This window comes from Danio aesculapii, chromosome 20 (assembly GCF_903798145.1).
Source record: "Danio aesculapii chromosome 20, fDanAes4.1, whole genome shotgun sequence".
Lineage (NCBI taxonomy): Eukaryota > Metazoa > Chordata > Actinopteri > Cypriniformes > Danionidae > Danio > Danio aesculapii.
The window spans coordinates 9,290,214-9,316,227 of record NC_079454.1 but is presented as its reverse complement, the minus strand read 5'-3'; the positions used below and the strand labels follow the sequence as shown (position 1 = coordinate 9,316,227).

At 35.2% G+C, this 26,014-nt stretch overlaps 1 protein-coding gene across 1 annotated transcript; it reads left to right on the top strand.

The window, feature by feature from the left end:
* The first annotated feature begins 1,696 nt into the window (after nt 1-1,696).
* Nucleotides 1,697-26,014, top strand: echdc2 (enoyl CoA hydratase domain containing 2). The gene is made up of 9 exons (XM_056445259.1): nt 1,697-2,147; nt 4,153-4,220; nt 7,835-7,922; nt 8,722-8,808; nt 12,295-12,387; nt 12,584-12,640; nt 15,886-16,073; nt 24,562-24,660; nt 24,747-26,014. Exons 1-9 carry the CDS (start codon nt 1,943-1,945, stop codon nt 24,822-24,824), a joined length of 963 nt encoding a protein of 320 aa, XP_056301234.1. The 5' UTR covers nt 1,697-1,942; the 3' UTR covers nt 24,825-26,014.

The following is a 26,014-nucleotide window of genomic DNA, read 5'->3' as shown; positions in this document are numbered from 1 at the left end:
ACATGTAGGCCATAGGACAAATGTAACTCCTCCAGTTTCCAGTTCTATTCAACCCACTCAAAGACAGTGATTCTGGCATTGGGAGATGGGCACACTGACCAGACAGAAAAGGGAAGTGAGGTTAACTCACACAGCTCATACTAGCTTGACTATATAGATGGACACACTGACCAGAAAAGGGGAGTGAGGTTAACTCACACAGCCCATACTAGCTTGACTACACACACGCACACGCACACACACACACACAAATATATATATATATATATATATATATATACTAGCTTGTTATAATCACCACCTAAATTCTTTCCACTCAGTTTGTTATAACCAAACATCTTCCCAAATTAACAATAAACAAGATATGTGTTGATGATGTATTTTATAAATAGCCATTAAATCTGAAGTATATCTTGAGCTTATTGTTATTAAGTTCATTTTTTTTTATATGTTCAGAAAAATCGATGTCGTAAGTTCATATGAATAACCGCCAATTTGCTATGAGATTTTGTATTTGCGAGCTTCTGTACATCAAATTGATTTGTACCTCTGCTCTATTAACAGAAATTAATTGTTGCAATTATTACATTAAAATTACTTTTTACATTGTTTATTATTTACATTTTATATAAAAAAACATTTTAACTACAGTTTAATGCTAAAGCTGCCTCCATTTGTACTTTTTCAACAAGTTATTGATGCGGGTATAAATCAGAGTCTCAAAAAATGGAACAAGAGTTCATTCATTCATTTTCCGTCAGCCTTGTCCCTATTTTTGAGGTCGCCACAGCGCAATAAACCGCCAACTCATTCATTTCCCTTTATCTTAGTACCTGATTTATCAGGGGTCACCACAGCGGAATGAACCACCAAGAATTCCAGCATACGTTTTACGCAGCGGATGCCCTTCCAGCTGTGATATATGTTGTGATATAATTCTGACAAATATAAATGTGCCTTTTATTGTGCTTTTACTTATTTTTTTCCTGGTGTCTATTCTCTCAGAAAAGATCTAAAGATCAGTGGCCTATTTTTAAATCTTAACCCACCAGCTGAGATCCACTCTGCTAAAACTTACAGACAGAAACAAGCTCACATACACTAGGCCTACTGTACATAAAACAAGTCCTCTACTGAAAACTGATGCAAACATACTTAATTATTTAGATGTTTTCCATGTAGTTTGTAACAGCACTGTAAACACGTCAAGTACAAGCATAAACAAATAAAATATAAAGAAGTATATAAAGATTTTTCTTGTTCATTTAAACAGGATTATCGACATCCTGTTATATTACCTCTCTCCAATTCATTTTATCAGTAGCTACTACTTTGCTGTAGTTAACTGGCCAGCACATTACATTATCGCCCTCTGCTGATACTTACCTTTACACAAAGTCTTATGAATTTACAGTAAAAAATGTTAGTGTTTAAACAAAACTCTTCGCTACATGCTTGAGCGAGTGTAGTGTATAAGTGCATAGTGTGTCATTTGGAACGCAACTATGTAAACTTCATAGAAAGCGTCGCGTCGACCGCGTAAACAACTTGTTTGATTGGTCCAGCTGTGTCTCGACGTCAGAATCCCGCGTTGCGCTTGAATACGCGTCATTATTATTTTTTGTTTGTTTTCATGTTGTGTGTACTAAGACACGTTGAAGTGGGTAATTCTAATATAGTTTAATATTTAAAAAGCATTACACACATAAAACACACTGGGCAGTAATCCATCAAATAGAGTTTCCCCCGTATGCGTCGTGGCAACCGTTTGTTTGAGGAAGTGAGGAAGAGAAATACAAGTGGCGTTTTGCAAAACATGAATCTCCCACAAGGCTTATTATTAACATAAACAGCTCGGTTTGATTCCGGGTTATACAGTTTCAGTCTGAGGGCCGAAAAGATCAGTGTCAGAACACCACATGCGAAAGGTCTTTCATATTTAATGATGAGTGTCTTGAGGACTCGAATGTTTCTCATTCAGCCCGGTGTGGAGGTGATGATGGCGGCAGCGCGCGGTGTGTTTGCAGGGCCGATCAAGAGACTTCTCCCCCGGGGTAGTTTTACTCAGACTCGCGCCTGGTCCTCTCATGGTTCCGTTTCTGATTGGAGGGAAGTCCGGCTGAATCGGCTTGAGGGTGAAGACAACGGTACGTTCATGGTGTATAAATTAGATTGTTATTGAACCTGCGTGCAGACGCGCATGAAAACAAAACACACCTGTGAAACTTGACTTCACAGACACGTTTGAAAACGAAACTACGTTCTGTTTCGTATTTCAGAATTTGGAAAACAACTTTGAGGGAATTAAAATGTATTAAAATTTATATTTATACATATTTAATAATAATATTGTTGTTATTAATGTACATTAAAATATGAAATATATTTTCACAGGTATTTTGGGGTATTAACTATCCCTAACAGCACACATATGTTGGTTTAGTGGTGTTCCGTCTAAATTAAAGTAAATATAGGCTGAATAAATATACATAAATGTGAATAATGGTGACACAATGTTTAATGTCCAAGGATATTTCTCTTTTCCTTATATGTTAGTCCACAATACATAATTTTTCTTAATATTATTACATATTTTGCTTAGAATGTGTTGTATACTTGACATAAAAACACTTTATTGGAATGCATACTGCAAGATGCACAGTGGTTTCTCCCACAACAACAGACATTTTTCAATTATTGCGGAAAAGTATTGAAAATGGATACAAACTAAAAAGCAAGATAACACAAAATGTGTTTAGAGGGACGATGGCCAAGAAGAGATGATATCTGTTATTATCACAAGCCTACATCATATATCATTATGTCAGAAAGATAAACAATGCATCGACACCGGTGTGCTTAATCACTGACATGTCCAGACAGATAAAATGTAGTTTAGTTTACAGAATGAATGTTTGCCCTTTTAGATGTAATTCTCGTTCTCAACTTTCACAAAGTTTGGTAATACAAGATGTAAGAATATGCCAAAAAATCAATCAATCAATCAAGGTCATTAATATACTACAAGTACAATATGCAGTGCTAAGCATAGAATGCTATTTTCATATTTATATTGTAAATACGCCATTTATATTGGAATATGTGTAAATGGAAAATGGAGTGTAGTACAGTTTATGTTTTTAATACAGATTTTGAAGATGTTTCTGATGGGTACATGGTGACCAGGAGACTTTTGGTTTGGAACTGACTTCACATTTAGCTTTATTTATGTTATTGATAGAAAAATGAACCTGTTTTACACACAAAAGCTTGCCTAAATGTTTCTATTTTGACACTGTTCTTGCTTGATTACATGCAAGTCATAATCTGTTAATTGATTACAATTTACATGATTTAAAGTTGATTTAAGGTAATATATTCTGAATACTTTTTGGATTACTTTAAGATTACTTTTGACATAACTTATTTTTCCAAAAATTTCTAAAGCATGCCATGGATTATAGTTTATTATACATGGCCATTCTATAAAGTCAATATTCAGTTCTAAATTAGACTAAGGGAAATTTTTTAGAACAGGAGTGTCCAAACTCGTGTCCTACCTATTCTAGTTTAACTGAAATTAAACCTGAACCAGCTAATCAAGCTCTTTCTAGGTAACTTCCAGGCAGGTGTGTTGAAGGAAGCTGAAGCTAAACTATGCAGGGACAACGGCCTTCCAGGACTGAGTTTGGACACCCGTGGTTTAGGAAGATCATTTTAGAAATCGTAATAATTTGCTATGATGTGTGTGAATTATTTCTAATCACAGAATTTATTAAAGTAAACAATACTATGATTATAAGCTATTTTAAGCTAAATGTAATCTAATTACAAGTAATATATTTTTGTAATCTGATTATGTAATCTAGATATTTAGATGGCGGTGACCACATTTTAGCAAAATTGACATTATATAAGTAATAATATTATAATAAGTGTAATACATTATGTTTAATAGGACAATACATTACCTTCAAAAATGTAGTTATAGTGAAGCCTTAAATGCGATTACTTATTTACATTTAGCATTGTTTTTTTTAACGTTCTTTCATACCTGCCACCCATATTTAGGTCATAACCCACCACTTGATAACCCTAACTGAGGGTACAGTAGACACCGCTTCAGTTTCTGTTTATCTCTCCTTTGTTTAGGTATCGTGGAAGTGCTGATGTGTCGCGAAAGAGCACGCAACTCTCTGGGACATGTGTTTGTGGGTCAGGTGAGTCGCAGAAAAACCCTGTCTTACAGCATCAGAATCAGATGTGCAGGAAGCTGAAGATCTAGTGCATGAACCCCACTCCTATCCTTTTATCACTTCTTTATAAATGCGTGTATAGGGCTGGGTAAATTTCAACATGCGCTTTCAGATGGAGCTACTTTTACTACACATTAAAAAAAACATCCTCTAGCCATCTGAGATTTAATACTGATCACTCAAGTGTGCCCTCCTGACAAGATGTGCATGACAATCACAGCTTTGCTCAATCATGTTTTTGATTTCATTTCAAATAATCCCCCAGCCTTAATAATATTGATAAATATGTCTTGATTTAATAAAATTTATGATGATAATTGATTTTTACGATACACCAAACTCAACATGCCATTTTTTTTTTACAAATAGGCTGACTCTCACATAGATCGCAGATTTTTTTATATAATATTTTTATTTGAGCATTGTTTTTATTTAGCAAGTATGAGTACATTACCTCAGTGTAATGTTAAAATCTTTTTCAAATCTGTTATTGTGATCACGGTTATGGTTTAAAAGTTAAAGAACAATTAGCAGCAGAATCCAATTTAAAAGTGGTGCATTATTTTACATTGATGTAAATAATGGATTGGGTTTCATTTAAAATATGCATTTGTTGTGTATCATTCCAGTTTTATGGAAAATGCTAATTAGTCACATTTCTTGCAGTAGAGTAAACTCCAGCCAGAAACTTGTAGCCTGTTTTCACACTCGTGCATAAATAACATGATATATATACATATATATATATATATATATATATACATATATATATATACATATATATATATATATATATATATATATATATATATATATATATATATATATATATATACATATATATATATATATATATATATATATATATATATATATATATATATATATATATATATATATACATATATATATATATATACATATATATATATACACATATATACATATATATATATATATATACATATATATATATATATATATATATATATATGCATAATTTTTAGAGAGAATAATACATAACATTTTAAAATAAGATTTTATTAATGTCAGTTAATGTATTTACTAACATTAACAAACAATACATTTATTGCATTTATTAATCTTTGTTAATCTTAATTAATGAAAATATAGTTGTTCATTGTTAGTTCATGTTAACCTACAGGGCATTAACTAATGTCAACAAGCATCAATTTGGATTTTAATAATACATTATTTAATGTTCAACTGTGATTAAGAAGTACTGTACAAGTATTGTTCATTATTAGTCCATGCCAGTAAATACATTAACTAATGAAACCTCATTGTAAAGTGTATATATATATATATATATATATATATATATATATATATATATATATATATATATATATATATATATATATATATATATATATATAAACAGTGAGGTCAATAAGTATTTGATCACCCTGTGATTTTTCAATATCTCCTACTTAGAAATCATGGAGGGTCTAGAATTTTTACCATAGGGGCATTTCCGCTTTCAGAGACAGAATCTAAAAATAAAAATCCAGAAATCACGTATAATTTTTTTAACAATTTATTTGTAAATTACTGTGTCAAATAAGTATTTGATCACTTGCTTTTCAGCCAGATTTCTTACCCTCAAAGACCTGTTATTTTGCTTTTAAATAGTCCAGCTCCACTCTCCTCATGATTCTAATTTAGTAGCACTTGTTTGAGGTCGTTAGCTGTCATAAAGACACATGTGCAGCCCAAAATCAGTCAAAAGTCTAAGTAGCAACATGAGCAAAACCAAATAGCTATCAAAAGACACAAGAGACAAAATTGTAGACCTTCAAAAAGCTGGAAAGTGTTACGGGGCAATTGCCAAGCAGCTTGGTGAAAAAAGAACAACTGTTGGAGCAATTGTCAGAAAGTGGAAGAGGCTAATGATGACTGTCAGTGTCCCTCAGACTGGGGCCCCACGGAAGATCTCTCCTCGTGGGGTATCAATGATGCTAAGAATGGTCAAGAATCAGCTCAGAACTACATGGTAGGAGCTGGTCATCTGGATGATCCAAAGGAGATGAGACCAAAGTAGATCTTTTTGGTCTTAACTCCATTTGCTGTGTTTGGAGGAAGAAGAATGATGAGTATCATCCAAATAATACCATACCTACAGTGAAGCATGGGGCTGGAAGCATCATGCTCTGGTGGTGTTTTTCTGCACAGGGGACAGGATGACTGCACTGTATAAAGTAGAGGATAAACGGGGCCATGTATTGTGAAATATTGGGCAAAACCTTCTTCCCTCAGTCAGAGCATTAAAGATGGGTCATGGCTGGGTCTTCCAACATGACAAGAACCCAAAGCACACAGCCAGGAAAACCAAGGAGCGGCTCCGTAAGTAGCATATCAAGGTTCTGGAGTGGCCTAGCCAGTCTCCAGACCTAAATCCAATAGAAAATCTTTGGAGGGAGCTGAAACTTTGTGTTGCTCAGCAACAGCCCCAAAACCTGACAGATCTAGAGAAGATCTGCATGGAGGAGTGGGCCAAACTCCCTCCTGCAGTGTGTGCAAACCTGGTGAAGAACTACAGGAAGCATTTGACCTCTGTAATTGTTAACAAAGGCTTCTGTACCAAATATTAAACATTTTTGACTCAATTGATCAAATACTTATTTGACACAGTAATTTACAAATAAATGGTTAAAAAAAATCATACAATGTGATTTCTGGATTTTTATTTTTAGATTCTGTCTTTGAAAGCGGAAATGCACTTATGGTGAAAATTCTAGACTCCTCCATGATTTCTAAGTTGGAGATACTGAAAAATCACAGGGTGATCAAATAATTAGGCAAGTTATTGTATTATGATGGTTTGTTCTGTAGACTATCGAAACAAATATATAGCTTAAAGGGGCTAATAATTTTGACCTTAAAATGGATCTTTAAAAATTAAAAACTGCTTTTATTCTATATTTCTCCAGAAGAAAAAATATTATCAGACATACTGTGAAAATTTCCTTGCTTTGTTAAACATCATTTGGGAAATATTTAAAAAAAGAAAAAAATTCAAAAGGGGGGGTGGGGGGCTAATAATTCTGTCTTCAAGTGTGTATATATATAATAGTATCCTTTACATGAGTGATTGCTTACAAATTATTTTGGCCTCATTTGTAAGTTTTGTTACAATCTGCTCACACACTGGCAATGAAAGCGATAAATAGATGAAAATTCTTACATTAATAATGTTCCATATCCATCTGTTTTCGGTTTCTACCAAGTAGAATAATAATATCTCCTTTTAAATCTCTATTTTTCTTTTGTATTTGATCAGTTTATCAAAAAGATGTCTGGCAAAAAGTGTGTCAGCCCTTTAATAAATAACAGTGCTCAGAAACCAAAATAAATTATGCATATCTCGCTCTCCCAGATTTAGTCTTAGATCATAATCTTGTGTTCTTGTCTTTAATCTTTGTGTGTGTGTGTGTGTGTGTGTGTGTGTGTGTGTGTGTGTGTGTGTGTGTGCGTGTGCGTGTGCGTGTGCGTGTGCGTGTGCGTGTGCGTGTGTGTGTGTGTGTGTGTGTGTGTGTGTGTGTGTGTGTGTGCAGATGAGGGATCTGGTGTCGTCATTACAGCATGATTCTGCTGTTCGAGTGCTGGTCTTCAGGAGTCTCATACCTGGAGTCTTTTGTGCAGGTTTGTGTAAGAAGCATTAAACCTGAAATGTGTGTAATTACTTTTAAAAGCACTGTGAAGTGTTTCAAAATGTGCATTTTTCAAATTCGATATTTGACGTAATGTGAGCTGAAACATGAAGACATATATATTACCTCCTCCCCTTTATAAAAACAGCCAATAGCTTTTTTTATCACAGCTCTACCAGTGAAAGTGGTTGAGCTCAACAACATCAAATGAAAAGCGTATTGAAGAGTCGGGTAATGTCAGATACTAGAAAGCATTTGATTGGTCTGAAGATTTGATGTGAAACTGAAATATAAGGTGAAGTTGATTCATTTAGGCGGAAGTGACAAACTGCAAGTTTTGGATGTTTATATCTTATTTTAATAATGTAGAGCTTCACAAATTTTCTAGCCTCTTTTGTAAAACAAAGTGCATTTGAAAATTTATGGATATTAACACTAGCCAAAGTAGTATTCAAATAAATATGAATATGGTCCACTTTTGGTGCTTCACACCTCTTTATTGGTCTTTTTTGTTCCAGGAATAATCTCCAAGATTTAGAAAAAAAGTTACTTGTAAAATGTTTTCTCTATTTAAAAACATTACAGTAGAAAAAGATGACTTTACTTACATCAGACTGTACGTTTTCTTGCACAGCTGGATGTTGGAAAAATATTTGTTTGCATTGGCCAAAACTGATTAGCTGAAGTCATGACGTGAGTGCTGGGTCTTTCAAACTACTGGAACCCCCCTGGCAACGGGCCTGCCTTATTTGCTCAAGGCATAATGTATGTGTATGTATTTGTGTTAACAGGAGCTGATCTGAAGGAAAGGGCTCAGATGAGTAATGCAGAAGCTGAGCTGTTTGTTCATGGCCTACGATCACTAATGAATGACATCGGTGAGTCTCCTGATTATTGCTAAATAACTGTGATTCTCCATAGGAAATGATGATATTATAAAGCGAAAGATCTCTGAAATGGTTTTCCAGCAGCTAAAATGCTTACGACTGGAAAAAGTGGGATATTATACATGCATAATAAACATGTATAAAATAATTTTAGTGTATAATATAATTAGTTACCCTATTTTAGAACTATCAGCATAAACGTTTGAGAAAAAGGAGAACTGCATGTAGTTTGTTTAGAATAGAGGTCCTTCTAAAAAAATGAACATATTGTGATGAAGTTCTTTATTTTCTGGAATGTACTGATAAACATTGGACTTTCATATATTTTAGATTCATTACACACAACTGAAGTAGTTCAAGCCTTTTATTGTTTTAATATTGATGATTTTGGCATACAGCTTATAAAAACCCTAAATTCCTATCTCAAAAAATTTGCTTATTTCCTCCAACCAATAAAAGAAAAGTGTTTTTAATACAAAAAAAGTCAACCGTCAAATAATTATGTTTAGTTATGCACTCAATTCTTGGTCGGGAATCCTTTTGCAGAAATCTCTGCTTCAGTGCGGCGTGGCATGGAGGCAATCAGCCTGTGGCACTGCTGAGGTGTTATGGAGGCCCAGGACTTTTATGAAAAGTAGATTTTTCACCATAGGTGCCCTTTAAGTTAAAACTCTATGTAAAATTGTACAATTTTAATTACAAACCAATTTTAATAACTGAAAACATTTAAAATGTCTACCACAATTGTACGATATCCCGTTGCAGGATTTTTGAATATTACAAAAACTGCAATAATTGCATTAAACAGGAAGTTACATCATTCCTAATGTTGAAATATTGTTCTTTTGAACCACAAAAAACTCCAAAGAAAAATGTATGATGGTTTCCACAATTGTATTAAACCACACAACTGTTTTTAACATTAATAATACTAATAAGAATAGTCATCATTAATTATTGAACACCATAATGCTAATAATTGAGCATAATAGAGCTGCAAATCTTCACATTATGTAATAAATTATGTATCTGAACAATCAAGTGACACTGGATACTGGAGTAATGTTGCTGAAAATGATCACATCACAAGAATAAATTACAATTCACCTAAAATGAGTTTTTAGTTGAAATTTTTATAATTATTTTACACTAGGTACAAAAAGTAGCTACACTTATAACCTTAAGGACAAACATCCCAATTGAAATGCATTAAAATGACAGTATTTAAGCAAAATAAATGAATCAAAATTAAATAAATAAACAATATTTATGTGTAAGGGAAAATCAACAACTTGTCGTGCATTAAAGGATTTTAAATACACGACACGATGAGGTAAAGAACCGCTCGACATGTCTAACTAAAACATTTAATATGCGGCAAGCCATTGATTATCCCACCTATCTAATGGTCATTTTCGAAGTTATATACAAGTTAAAACTAGCAATGCTCTTCGCTACGCAACATTTGACTGAAAGATTTGTCAACCATGACACGTTAGACGTCCTCTCTTTAAATAAGTCACAAGCAGACAGAGAGAGAGGGATGGAGAAAGAGATCATGTGTCTAATATAGCTCATAGTAACATAACTTGGCTACCTATTTGCATTTTTTATGTATATACCCTGTATTAAAGCTCACATCAGTCTACTCAAGATTACATTGAGGAAGGAAGGCTCCGGTAACTCTTACTAAGTTACTATGGTTACTACTAATGCACATTTATTTAGAACTGTGACCAAAACTGGCTGGAACTACCTTTGCATTGGTTCCACTTTAAATTGGATTGCCTTAACTAATATGTACTTACACTGAACTTAATCATTTGTCGCAATGTTCTTATTGTGTAAAAACATCTTTTTGCATTGTACTTATAATTAATTATATACATGAATTTTAAACAAAGGTGAACAAACGAGACTATTTTCGTAAATATGGAGCAACTAGGGTCGAGAGACCTCTGGATGATCTAATATTATTTTATTGGGCCTATTATATTTTTTGCAGCACAAATGAGCACAAATTGTGAGCAAACGAAAATAATATATTCGTACACAAATATAAATATCTGATGTTCATTTCAACACCACAAACCAGCACAAATTGAACTAAATATTTTGGTTATATCTAAACAACTAAAACAGATTAAGTGTTTATTTGACGACACAAACCAGCACAAATCTAGCACAAACAAATGATAGCAGTTTTGTGCGATTTAGAGGAAATAATGGGGTGGAGAGTGACGACGTGGCTCCTGAAATATTTTGATTAGGCAATATCTAAACAATAAAAACAGATAAAGTGTTTATTTTAACGACACAAATCGAGCACAAACGAATGACACCAGTTTTGTGCGATTTAGAAAACCTGGGGTGGAGAGTGACGACGTGGCTCCCGAAATATTTTGATTAGGCAATATCTAAACAATATAAACAGATAAAGTGTTTATTTTAACGACACAAATCGAGCACAAACGAATGACACCAGTTTTGTGCGATTTAGAGGAAATAATGGGGTGGAGAGTGACGACGTGGCTCCCGAAATATTTTGATTAGGCAATATCTAAACAATATAAACAGATAAAGTGTTTATTTTAACGACACAAATCGAGCACAAACGAATGACACCAGTTTTGTGCGATTTAGAAAACCTGGGGTGGAGAGTGACGTCTCGACTCCCGAAATATTTTGCTTATATCTAAACGAGGAAAACAGATACTGTGTTTCTTTTAACGACACAAATCGAGCACAAACGAATGACACCAGTTTTGTGCGATTTAGAAAACCTGGGGTGGAGAGTGACGTCACGACTCCCGAAATATTTTGCTTATATCAAAACGAGGAAAACAGATACTGTGTTTGTTTTAACTGCACAAATCGGGCACAAATGACCTGTGCTGATTTGAAGTGATTTGAGCAACATGGGGTGGAAAGTCACACGGTCAAAAAAATAATGCTTAATTTCTCAGACCCCAAACCAGCACAAACTGTTCATTTTTGCAGCACAAACGAATGGCATAGTTATGGGGATTATTTGTTTTTATGGGGTGCCAACTTCACGGAGGTCCCTTATACTACCTTAATAGCACCTGAAGTGTTCTGCAGTACATTATGTACACAGTAAGTACCTTGTATTTTTTATTTTTAAATTTTCTTTGATGCAGGTACATAGTAGTTAAGCCCACCTAATATAAAGTTGGACCAACAGTTTTTTTTTTAATTGAGGTGGGAGGATATTGCATAGAAAAGCTTAGGGCCTCCTAGAAATCATATTGGAAGTGAGTTCATTTTTAGGTGACCAATTCTTTTTAATGGTAACGACAATTTGAAACAGTAATATTAACCATCAGAAAATGTATGATGGTTTTCCTTGTGTAAACTCTTTTCAGAAGAGCTCCAGCTGTTTGAAGCCTCCACTCATTAATGTGATCTATGACCTGTCTGTTCCATGTGTGTGTGTGTGTTTCCATTATATGCCAGCTGCGCTGCCCATGCCAACCATAGCAGCAGTGGACGGCTTCGCTCTCGGCGGCGGTTTGGAGTTGGCGCTGGCGTGTGACCTTCGCACGGCAGGTGAGAGGCTGATCTGACCTTCACCACAGGCTTCGGGCCTGCTGATGACGGGACGGCTGACGGTAGCTTTGCGTGATTTGTAGCCGTTCTGTTTGGCACGTCACGGGGTGGTGAATCTCTGCGGTCACGGCATGTGTAGGCAGGGTCCTTCAGCTGACCTTTTCCCTCTCTTTTTCTGTGTGTGTGTGTTTTGCAGCACATTGTGCACAGATGGGGCTGATTGAGACGACGCGAGGATTACTCCCAGGGGCAGGTGAGAAAAAGAAATGACTTAATATATAAAGCAACTGAAATAGCAGGACAAACTCACAGCTAGATGGCAGTCACAGTACAGAAAAGAGACAGATGAACAGAAAGTCAACAGAAACACACAGATGCATCAGAAGAGTGATGCATCTCACTGTATGAAAGTTAACCATGGTTTTAATATAGTAAACTGTAGTACATATGACGGTTGTAAGCAAAAAACATGTTTATTTTGCTTGTTTTAGGGAAAAGCTTGCTTAAAATTGACTTTTTCAGAAAACAAGACATAAAATGTTGACTTGTCTAGAAAATTATATCAACTTAATTAAGATATTACTTAAGTAAGATATTAACTTAACACATCAACATTTTTTTCCAGCAAAATAAGCTCAATTTTTATCTTCATCAATTAAAAAAAAAGATAAATTGTTGAATGAACATCATTTCATCGTAGCACTAATCAAATCAAATAAACTTGGAATGCTATGAATGTGTCACTTTAATACAGGGGCAGACTGGGACAAGTATTTAGCCACACCAGCCCACATTATCACACCGACACAGCCCCACCCACAGACACGCACATTCTTATATTGGTGTACAGATTCTGAAATGATATAAGCAGTACCGTATGTAATAGATATTTAAACACTTAATGTATGTGACTGAAACAAAAACAACCCGTGTATGGACAAATTTATACATACAGTAAAAACGAAATAAAAAATAATCAGTTAATCTTGGTGAGTCCGTGTGCTGTCTATTTCGTTTGTCTGCGATTACTTATGATAGGAGTAACCTGTGAATGTGTATCACAAACACACAAATATCACTAGCAACACTTGAGCATACTTTTATTCACAACTAACTATATACTGTATGTCATTCTCTGCAGTTTTGTCAATCTCTGCGCCCCTACCTAAGGATTAATTACACATTGTAACCTATGCATGTATTTAAAGAGCCCATATTATGGGTTTTTGAAAATGCCCTTCCATGTAGTGTGTCACACAGCTCTAAGTGAAGTGAAATGTCCAGCTAAGGCTTAAATCTGTAAGTGTACAGTGTTTAAAACTATTGATTCATCTATAAAAGAGTCGACTCATAGTGCTTCAAACGAGTCGTCTTGATAACGAGTTATTAGGTGTTTCGCGATGACGCAGCTACGAAACACAAGTAGTTGCACGCAAGCCCGGGAGATTTGAAACCTGCGGCTCCGCCTACTAACAGAAAAAAGTCACTCACACACACACACAGAGACACACACAGACACACACACACAGAGAGACACACACAGACACCGGTAGAATGAAGTCACGCTGTGCAGATGGAGATTATTGACAGTTCACCCAAAGATGAAACCTTAGCATATAGCCTAGCCTTGAGCAGATCGAGAGCCTCTGGAAACTACCTGCTTACAAAGAAGACTTCTTCAGTTTGTTAAAGGAAGGATCAGTATAGACTGTCAGAACAAGGATCAGTGGATCATGAATCAGTTTCTTCCCCCATTTCACCAGTGTAAGTACGTGCGATTAAAATTGTTGCCTCGTTTACTCTAGCTTGCAAATTATGCATTTAGTTGTGTTTTGTTACTTGTAACCGCGTGTGCTGTATCAGGTTAACTTTTTATATTCTCATATCGCGTGTAAAGCTACGTTGAAAACGCGACGCGTGCCGCTTTGTTTATGGATAGTCAGCTATGTGTGTGTGTGTAATGTGTGTGTGTGTGGCTCCTCTGAGGACGGTCGTTTGTGTGAGTGTCTCCTCTTAGGAAGTTGATGTGTGTGTGTGCGTGTCTCTGAATAGGGTAAAGCTCTAGGCAAAGGGTGATCAAAGGGACCCGTTTGTAAAGTGAGGACTTTAGGGGGTGTCGCGGTTGAAATCTTAGGGTTGTAATCGCGGATGTAACTGAGGACGCGGAGGGGGAGGGAGGTGTCGCCGCCGCGCCGTCTCTATTCTGGACGCGCCGGCCCTGTGTGTGCGTGTGTGTAAAAAGAGCAAGTAGACTGCTAGGACATATCCTCGCCAGTTCTTGGACTTTTTGCTTGATAAAATAGTTAGTCGTCAGTATTTTCTAGTCCATCGTCTATATTTACATTCACCCACTGGCAGCCAAAATCCACTATGAAGCGTGTGTACACTGTGACTACTTTTATATTGTTGATAATCTGCTGGGCATTTCACTCTGTCTTGCCCTGAAGCCTGTCAGTGTCGTCGACCAATCGCAGCAGCCTGTCATTGGTCCAATCAGCGCAGATTAGCTTCGCGCTGAGGACGGGTTTGGGTACAAATGAATCGCTGAACGATTCATATGGGAGTCGCTGGGATAACTAGGTAAAAATAAATGCATATTATAAGACCATCAAAGTGTTGTTTGACCTTGCATGCATATTAGACTGTTGTTGGAGACCCTTACAACCTAAATATGACCCTATTTCATCTATAATATGGGCTCTTTAATGTTTTACTTTAAAGACTAGCTACTGTACGCATTCAGAGTTCACTACAAATGCCTATAGTACTATGGCTATAGCTTAGGTTCTTTTGCATGTCTCTATTGCTAGTACAGTAGCATACAGCAGTCTGTATAAACTAAATCCCACGTTATCTGCTGATAAAGACAGTTTAAAATGTACAAGAGTTCTACACTAAGCTTACTATTAAGCACAGTGTAGGTTGCTGTCATAAACTGTCAGAAGTAGTGTGAATATGTCAAAATTACTTGGTATATTTTAGTACATTGACTTAGATGTATATTTTCTGTTTTCTTCTTACTTCCTCTCCTCTTACGTCCGCGTAACCTCTGATTGGGTCGGCCCCACTCAAAACTAGCCGGCCGTCGCCGATTTGGCCAAATGCTTAACATTTAATATTATTATTATTTTTTTAAAAGATTTATTTTTGGCCCTTTTTATTAGATAGGACAGTATTTAGACAGGAAGCGCGATCAGGGTGTTGAAATAAACCAATATCCTTTCTGGTCATCTACACCTTCATTGACCGACCAATAGTCACGGCACAATAAGCAAATCCCAGCCCTCACTCCTATGAGGATTTGCACCGTGTTTCCTAATTATGTTTGCCTTGTAAGGATTTGCATGTGTGCTGTCAAACCGATGAAGATGTTTTCTTAATTTGCTGGTGTTTTTTTCTATTTGCATCTGTTTTCTTAAGTTGCAGCGTATTAAGCTCTCTTGGGCCACTGTAGAAATCTGATGACTAAATCAAGGTTTGTGTGTGTGTTTCTGTCAGGGGGCAGTCAGAGGTTGCCCCGGACTGTGGGTTTTGCCGTGGCGAAAGAGCTGATCTTCACGGGTCGCCGTGTTGGAGGTGAACAGGCTGTGAATCTGGGTTTGGTGAACCGCTCTGTGCCTCAAAACCAGACAGGAGACGCGGCCCACAGAGAGGCTCTGAGTCTGGCCAGAGAGATCCTACCTCAGGTCAGTCTGAAGGACCCGTACAACCACATTCACTGATGTTCTCAATGCTAGATGCTTTCTCAGCCCTAAAAGTGTTTTCACTCTGGGTTAAACTCCCTGCTATTGCTCACTAAATATGGCTACACAAAAAAATACCTGGAAAAAATAAGAATACCACAGAAATATTTCTCTTTTTATAAATAAAAATGTAATCAAACAAAAATATATAGATAACTAAAAGAAATAACTGAATATCAAAAAAACTAAATAAGTACATTTTTTATTAAAGGTCTCGTGAAATTAAAATAAAGATGTTAGTAAGAGTATTGTCAGTTTTAAGCATAGTTACATTCATCGGCCACTTTATTAGGTACACATTACTAGTACCGAGTTTGGACCCCTTTTTGCCTTCAGAACTGCCTTAATCCTCAGTTTAATTAGCCTCAGTTTCTGTTCTTAGCTGACAGGAGTGGCACCCGCTGTGGTCTTCTGCTGCTGTAGCCCATCCGTCTCAAGGTTGGATGTCTTCTGCATACCTCGGTTGTAACTAGTCTGGCCATTCTCCTCTGACCTCTGGCATCAACAAGACATTTGAACCCACAGAACTGCCGCTCACTGGATATTTTCTCTTTTTCGGACCATTCCCTGTAAACCCTTGAGATGGTTGTGCGTGAAAATCCCAGTAGATCAGCAGTCTCTGAAATCTCTGACCAGTCCATCTGGCACCAACAACCATGCCACATTCAAAGTCACTTAAATCACCTTTCTTGCAACAGATTGTCTCGACCAAGTCTACATCCCTAAATGCATTGAGCTGCTGCCATGTGATTGGCTGATTAGAAATTTGTGTTAACAAGTAGTTGGACAGGTGTACCTAATAAAGTGGCCGGTGAGTGTATAAGCTAGTGTGCTGCAAAAAGTGACAAAATTGGGGTTTAGATGATATAAAACTGAGGACCTATATTAATAATAATAACGATAATACAGTTGCATATAGGTTAAATAGATTTGAATGTCTGCATCTAAATTACAAAAGTAATTTTATAAGCATATTTTATGTCTACTTTAATGCTTCAAATATGTTTCTCCTTCAATCCTTTTGTGAAAATAAAATGTCAAAATTAGGGGTGGCCGGATCGATCCTAATATTGATAGTATCAAAACCAACGTTGGTATTGATATCGGATCGATAGTAGCCTTCCGAGATCGATACTTTTATTTAAATTTAATCTAATTTAGGTTAAAGTATATTGCTACTCATAAAAGAGTGGACATGTCTCTAAATACACAGCTCCTTTTATATCTTGTATGCACCGTTGCTTGTCCCTGCTCTGCTGTTATTAGTTGTCATTTCATCACGTGACTCAGCAGCGCCAAAGCGCATACACTTTTGGCTGTTCTGAGAAGATTTTACTGCAGTAAGTGAAAATATTGCAAACTGCGATGTTTGTAGAAAGTCTATTTAATACTGTGGCAACACCACAAATGTACACAAACACATAAAACAACTGGAAAAGAGAACGCCGAGCTGCAAAAAAGGAGAGAAGAGGAGGCAAATCCTCCAGACCCCCAGGAGTGCCAGCCCTGAGACAGAGGTCATTGGCTGAGTCATTTTGGAGAGGCATTGAATATCCAGGTAGTTAGCTACAGTGGTGAAATTATTATTTGAGTTTATAGGACATTCAGAATGATTAGTTAATGCCAATTTGAGAAAAAACTAAACAAAACGAATACTTGGTCATAGTTGAACTTGTTACTTTCATCATCAGGCTGATTAAATATAGCCTATATAGTCAGCACATTACAACCTGCTATTTATATGAATTTATTTGGAATTTAAAAATATACAGTGGTGACCAAAATGATTAGAACAGTAGTTTTTTCACCAGCTAAAAATGGTTTTAGGTCAGTTATCTTTTGCTGTAGTGTGTTAGTATGAAATAATAATAAAAAAAAAACATTTAAAAACACTTTAACTGGTGAGAATACAGATGTTCTAATAATTCTGGCCACCACTGTCTGAAAATCCCTGTTGTGTTAACTGTGAAAGGGACACTATAGGATTTATAGGACTATATAGCCCACTATAGGACTATATATTTTGGCTACATAGGTAAGATAGGCTTTAGGCTATACTTAAATAATAATAAAAATGTTTTTATGTGCCTTAAAGGTGTTTAAAATTTGTCCCGGGTCTGTTCTCCCATACAGAAAAGTACATTTAGGTTCAAGTGCATGCTTTTTAAAGTAAAAGTATCAGTATCGGTATCAATATCAGTGATACTGGCCCTGTGTTTACTTGGTATTGGATCGATACCAAATTCTGCAGTATCGCCCAGCCCTAGTCAAAATCATAATTCAGTGTAACATATATATGTACCATAAAAATATTGATCATACAAATATTTAGTTTTAGTTTAATCCATATTTTAAAGGTAAAAACGTATGATAGTCATTATTTTCTGCTTCAATAAAATCAAGCAGGACGTTTAAATGCACAGCAAAATCCTCAGAGTAAAAATTACTCAATTCAGAGAATATTTGGTCCCTCTCTAAACTGAGTAAAATGTACTCAACAGCAGAGTTAAAGTTAATGAGACAATGATGGGGTTAATTAAGTGATGATTGAGCCCTGATGATGAACAACTGCGGTTAATAAGCAGAAACAGAAGAGAAACACAAAATTACAACTGATTTCAGTCACAGTCGTAGATGAAATTAACTGAAATAAAACACATCAAATCTCTCAAAAGTTTCAGCAGAGGATCATTGAGCAACTCCACAAACGACAGCTTTACTTATTACCAACCTGTTTGGCCTTATTTCTGCCAGACTCTGAAAAATTCCATATAGTGATATTATTAAGAACTAAGTCATTTTTTACTTAACAATTAACAATAAAAAACACCACCACTTTTTGTGTTTAAGGTGTCACCATTGAGGAGAACAGCAGTTACTTTACTTGGACTCTGACTCGATTTCTACAGTTAGTTTCTCTTTGTTTGCCAAATAGTGTATTGTGGCAAATATTACATAAAGAGAGCAATTGTGCTCTGGATAATTGATTCTGTGGTGATCTGGTCACTGATCAAATCAGTATATTAGTTTTGACCTGTTAAGTTTGAATAATGTATTATCACAAAAGGAGCACTGTATTAAGAAAATGGAACTCAGCAATACTTTTCTCAGATCATAAAACACATCTGAAACACTCAAAATACACAGACATAAAGAATCAGCGTGTGCTTCTCAACTATGGTGAGTTTTTTCCTGCAGTGCATGCTGGGAACTATGGATGGTTGTTGTTTGATTCTCTTAGCATACATTGCAGCCAAAAAATAAATAAAATCTCTAACCACTGTTGAGATAGATACGCTGATTATTGATGTCTGTGTTTCTAAAGTGACTCAGATGCTCAGTGTGTTATAAAAATGTATAAAACCCTCAGCTGAGGTCCATTCTCTTGAAAAAGACTGAATTTTGTTTCTAAAATGATAAACAATTATTTAAATTTAATTAGCAAAATCAAACATATACTCTTTCATAGTAACTCATATCAAGCATAAGAGTCAATCAACCTGATCATATTTGCTCTTTATACTTAACATTGATAACATAGATATAGCAACATTACAGATCAAGTCAAAGAGCCCAAGTAAATCAACCACTTTTCTCCATGATGGTGACATGATGTGGGAAACATGTTTTTTTTTTTTTTTTTTTTTTGTAAAATGTAAATAACTAAAACAGTTAATTCTCAATAAATTTCATATGGACTTTTGTGAACATCTGACAGAAATAAAGTCAAACAGGTAAGAAATGAGCGAAGCTGCTGCTGCTTCTCTTCTGTTTCTGCTTATTAACCGCAGTTGTTCATCATCAGTGCTCAATCATCACTTAATTAACCCCATCATTGTCTCATTAACTTTAACTCTGCTGTTGAGTAAATTTTACTCAGTTTAGAGAGGGACCAAATGTTCTCTGAACTGAGTCATTTTGCTGTGTGTATTTACAAAAAAGCTACATTACACTTACTTTCATATAGTTGTTGTGTGTGCGCTTAATATAGCAGGTTTTCCTCAGAACAAGTGCATCTCGCAGATAGGATTTTTTTCCTGAATCTGTAATTGTTCCTCCCATGAGTTCATCTGTAACCACAGGCCTCACTGGATGCGCTTGTGCTTTAATCCCATTAGCATCATGTGATGCACTGTACTGTCACAGAGATCCTCTCCAATCATGACTCAAGACGACCATGAATATGAAAGGCCTCAAGACTGACCAGCCTCAAACGTGCATTACAGTCTTCCCTCAGGTCCTCTTGAGTTTAAAGCAGAGGCGACTTCTCGACAAGCATTTACAGCATTACCATCTAATCATTTAGAGTTGTATTTTGTGGGTTTAACATATCAGAAAGCACAGGCAAGAATTAATATCAACCTCTGAATAGTCGGATGCGTTTCATTAGCAGTCTTTCACACAGTAGAAATCACAGTAAGAGCTACGTGATATGACACAATGCATAACACTCATATTTAGTAGTTTACATGTGTTTATTGCCTCATTACAAACGTACACAAGCCTATTTACTACAAATGTCACGATATACATGTTAAACTAACAAAAAATTGATTTAAACAGACTTTATGGCTCTTCAGGGTGGCGCTGAATAAACATATAATCGGTCTTCCCTTATTTTTGCCCCTTTTACCGTTTACTGTATTGCTACAAGTGAATGATGTGCCAAAGAAAGTCCCGCCCCCTACTGAATATTCTATGTCAGTTGGAAGTAAATACTGAAAATAAAGTCTCAGATAACTCTGATTCACACAGACTTTAAAGCCTGTCCAGTTTTCAAAATAAGAGTGCCACATACAGTTGAAGTCATTACACATTTCTTAAGATAATAGTTTTAATAACTCATCTCTAATAACTGATTTATTTTATCTTTGCCATGATGACAGTAAATAACATTTGACTAGATATTTTTCAAGATACTTCTATACAGCTTAAAGTGACATTTAAAGGCTTAACTAGGTTAATTAGGTTAAGTAGGCAGGTTAGGGTAGTTAGTTATTGTATAAGGATGGTTTGTTCTGTAGACTACCGTAAAAAATATATAGCTTAAAGGGGCTAATAATTTTGTCCTTAAAATGGTGTTTAAAAAAATAAAAACTGCTTTTATTCTAGCTGAAATAAAACAAATAAGACTTTCTCCAGAAGAAAAAATATTATCAGACATACTGTGAAAATTTCCTTGATCTGTTGAGCTGTCATTTGTGAAATATTTAAAAAGAAAAAAAATTCAAATAATCTGACTTCAACTGTACATAGGAAATATAATAAGCAGATTTTTAAAATAATTGTTGTAATCCCAATAGGAAATATTATGGGCAATCAAATATGCATATTAATGATCCTGTGTGCTACGTCACAGTCATTGTTTTGTTACGATCAGAATGCTTTCACCTTGATTTTACACCAACATGAGAATGAGAAAACAATGGTGTTTGAGACACGTTATGTCATTTCAATTGAACTGAACTCTTATAATTTACCTATGCCTAAGCATATCCAGATTTTCACATCCAGATCATGCAAAATATGATAAAATAAGAATATGCTACATAGGATTTATATAAACCTATAAACCTTTTGTTGAGGATCCACCATTTTGAGGAAATCAAGGGACTTGCATATTGGTTTAAAGCACATTAATCACCATAAACGCTGCACATATGGCATGAAGTGCATGACATTCATATTTACTATGTCTGTGTGAACCTAAAAATAAATGTCACGTTATTGTCATTGTGTCTCTTGGCACATGTGGAGCTGGAATCTTCTGTACTGTACTGTACTAAACTCTGACCCAAATAACATCCTGCTTTTCTGGTTTGCCAGTGATTGACGAGTCATTCAATTAGATTAAAAGGAAGTTGGCCTATTTAGGTCAGTGTGAGAACAGCATTCAGACATGTTATGCCATAATAACTTCTGTCAGCACTTCTGTCTGCCGCAGTCAACCATGTCATCAATATGTCACTACAATATGTGTGTGTTAGATAAAGTGCACATTTTACAGCTGCAAAATATAGATCATAAACAAAGGCCAATATGCATATGTTTCTATGCATTGTTAACATGCCGATAGAATGTTTATCATTTGTTTTAACAAATCAGTAGGTTAATAGCACGATTTAATTACACTGTTAGCACATTATAACATTTTAACAATTTTCAACGTGTTTTAACATGTTGCTAGCATGTTTCAATGCAAATCTAACAAGCTTTAACATGTTTCTACCATGTCTTAACAAGTTTGTAAGTTTGCAACACGCTTTAGCAGATTCCTGTCATACATATTAGCATTTTTATCAACATGTTTTATGTTGCTATCATGTTTTTATGTTGCTAGCATGTTTCCAATTAGTTTTAAGCTAGTACCTTCAATCAAATCTAACATGCTTTAACATGTTTATAGCATGTTTTAACAAGTTAGTAAGTTTATAACACGCTTTAACAGATTCCTGTCATGTTTTTACATGTTAGCATTTTTTCAGTGTGTTTTAACATGTTGCTAGCATGTTTCAATGCAAAGCTAACACGCTTTAACATGTTTCTACCATGTCTTAACAAGTTTGTAAGTTTGCAACACGCTTCAGCAGATTCCTGTCATACATATTAGCATTTTATCAACATGTTTTATGTTGCTAGCATGTTTTTATGTTGCTAGCATGTTTCCAATTAGTTTTAAGCTAGTACCTTCAATCAAATCTAACATGCTTTAACATGTTTATAGCATGTTTTAACAAGTTAGTAAGTTTATAACACGCTTTAACAGATTCCTGTCATGTTTTTACATGTTAGCATTTTTTCAGTGTGTTTTAACATGTTGCTAGCATGTTTCAATGCAAAGCTAACACGCTTTAACATGTTTCTACCATGTCTTAACAAGTTTGTAAGTTTGCAACACGCTTTAGCAGATTCCTGTCATACATATTAGCATTTTTATCAACATGTTTTATGTTGCTATCATGTTTTTATGTTGCTAGCATGTTTCCAATTAGTTTTAAGCTAGTACCTTCAATCAAATCTAACATGCTTTAACATGTTTATAGCATGTTTTAACAAGTTAGTAAGTTTATAACACGCTTTAACAGATTCCTGTCATGTTTTTACATGTTAGCATTTTTTCAGTGTGTTTTAACATGTTGCTAGCATGTTTCAATGCAAAGCTAACACGCTTTAACATGTTTCTACCATGTCTTAACAAGTTTGTAAGTTTGCAACATGCTTTAGCAGATTCCTGTCATACATATTAGCATTTTATCAACATGTTTTATGTTGCTATCATGTTTTTATGTTGCTAGCATGTTTCCAATTAGTTTTAAGCTAGTACCTTCAATCAAATCTAACATGCTTTAACATGTTTATAGCATGTTTTAACAAGTTAGTAAGTTTATAACACACTTTAACAGATTCCTGTCATGTTTTTACATGTTAGCATTTTATCAACTTATTTTAGCATGCTGCTAGCATGCTTCAATGTTGCTAGCATGTTTTTAGTAGTAGGTTCAAAACATGCTTTAGCAGGTTGCTGTCATGTTTTAAATGTTAGAAAGTTATCTACTTGTCAGCATGTTTTAACATGTTGCTAAAATGCTTTTAACATGTTGATATTGAAAGCGTGTTTCAAATATCCTTTAACAAGTCAGCAGGTTTTAAACATGCTGCATCAAGTTTGCTGACACGTTTTGTTAGCATATTTAAACCTTTTTGCAATTTGTCAGCAAGTTTTAACATATTGCTAGCATGTTTCAATGCAATGCTAACATGCTTTAACAAGCTTTTAGCATGTTTCCAATTTGCTTTAACAAGATAGTAGGTAACATTATAACAAGCTCTAACTTTAGGATTCCTGTCATGTTTTTACACATTAGCATTTTATCAACATGTTTTAACATGTTTGTAGCATGCTTTTAATTAGTTTTAAGTTGGTAGGTTCGTAACATGCTTTAGCAGGTTGTTATTTTTTCACATATTAAACTTTAACAATTTGCCAACATGTTGCTAGCATGTTTGAATCCATTGGCAAGTTTTTACAGGTTAGCATGTTATAACATTTTAACAATTAGTCAGCATGTTTTAACATGCTGCTAGCATTTTACAACTCATTGTTAGCTTGTTGCAACTCATTGCTAGCATGTGTTTAACTTGTTGCTAGCATGTTTCTAATTTGTTTTACCAAGCTAGTAGGTTTATAACATGCTTTATCAGGTTTCTGCTGTTTGTTTTACATGTTAGCATGCCAATATTGCAAATATTACTCGTACTGTTGTTCATAATTGGTTTCCGAGACTTCAACAAAAAATTACAACCTAAAACCTAACCAAATGTAACATTATATCAGGTAAAGGCTTTCCAGAATCCCTTTACATACACTAGCCCATTAAGCAACTATCCTAGTTAGCACATTTTGAACATGAATTTTTATTTATCTCTCCAGGCCCCGATTGCAGTGCGAATGGCTAAAGTAGCAATGAATCGAGGTGCAGAAGTAGACATCTTTTCAGGAATGGCTATTGAAGGAATGTGTTACGCCAGGGTAAGTGTGTCACATAAACCAGATGAATCACTTCTGCACCTTTAACTTGCTTGGTTTGACTGTGAATGTGTTTTGTGGTTTCTCAGCTCATTCCTACACGGGACAGACAAGAGGGCATGGCTGCGTTTATAGAGAAGAGGCCTCCAAGGTACACCGGAGAATGACTCAAACCTGCGTAACACATTTTTAATCAACAGTACAAATGCCTTGAACATACTGTACTGAGAAGTGCCAGGTTTTAGTTTCCATTGAAATCTGAGCATTATTAGTTTTAATAATAACTACCAAAACCAACTCAAGGATCATGTCGTTACACGTAATTATTTGTTACACGCATGTTTTTTTTTCTGGATCTATTTGTCTAAACAATTATCTCCAGAATCATAAAATACTTTTAAATGAAAGTAAAAACATATTTGTCATTTTATAGATGGAATATCCATTAAATTTTATTGATTATATTATTACTTTAAAGTAGTCATTTTATTATGCCTTTATTTTTTGATTGTTGCACAAGTGCAATTCACTTAATTGTCACCAGTGCTATAACAATGGTCTTAGAAATACATGGAAGTTTTAATAGTTATGTTTTCACACAAAGATGCGAATTAGATTCATGCGCAAAACTGGAATATCGCCTAAAACATTTGTGAATGATCAACAGTTTCCATCTAATTATTCAAAGAGAATAAAATCATCACTTCCTGATAAACTGACAGCAAATTAAAAAAATATATATATATTCTCTTATATGTGCCTCTTTCCTCATATATTTAATTACTTGTGCCTCAGAAGACGATGCCGAAAAAACTTTTTGATGCGCATTTTGGAATTTATTTGGTAAATGCATTTCCATCGTTGTTTATGTGCATTTATTTCTTAATGGATTAAATGTTTATCAACATTTATGTGCATCTTGCTGGTTCCATTAAGCTTTTTTATGCAATATTTCGAAATGCGCATAATAATAGATGGATGAAAGCACAGCTACTGAAGATAACTGCAGACTGAAGCGGCATGGGGTTTACGCTCTTTAATCTCCAAGCAATTTTGCATAAATGGGAATCTGTGCATCAGTACGACACTCTAGTTTACTCTGGTTTTTCTGCTCAATACACACTCTGTAGTATCCTTACAGAGGGACAAGTGTAACCCACTGGTCCTACCGCACCCAACCCACTGTAAGCTGGAATGGAACCGGCGATTTTCTGAATGAGAGTCTCTTGTTCTAACAAGGAGGCTAGTGACCATGGCCTTTAGCGTCTGTCACTAGAGCAACTTTAGAGGTCAGAGGAGTGAGGTTTACCCGCACAGCACTTCCCATCTAAGCTCCATTACACTTATTACCCCCCAA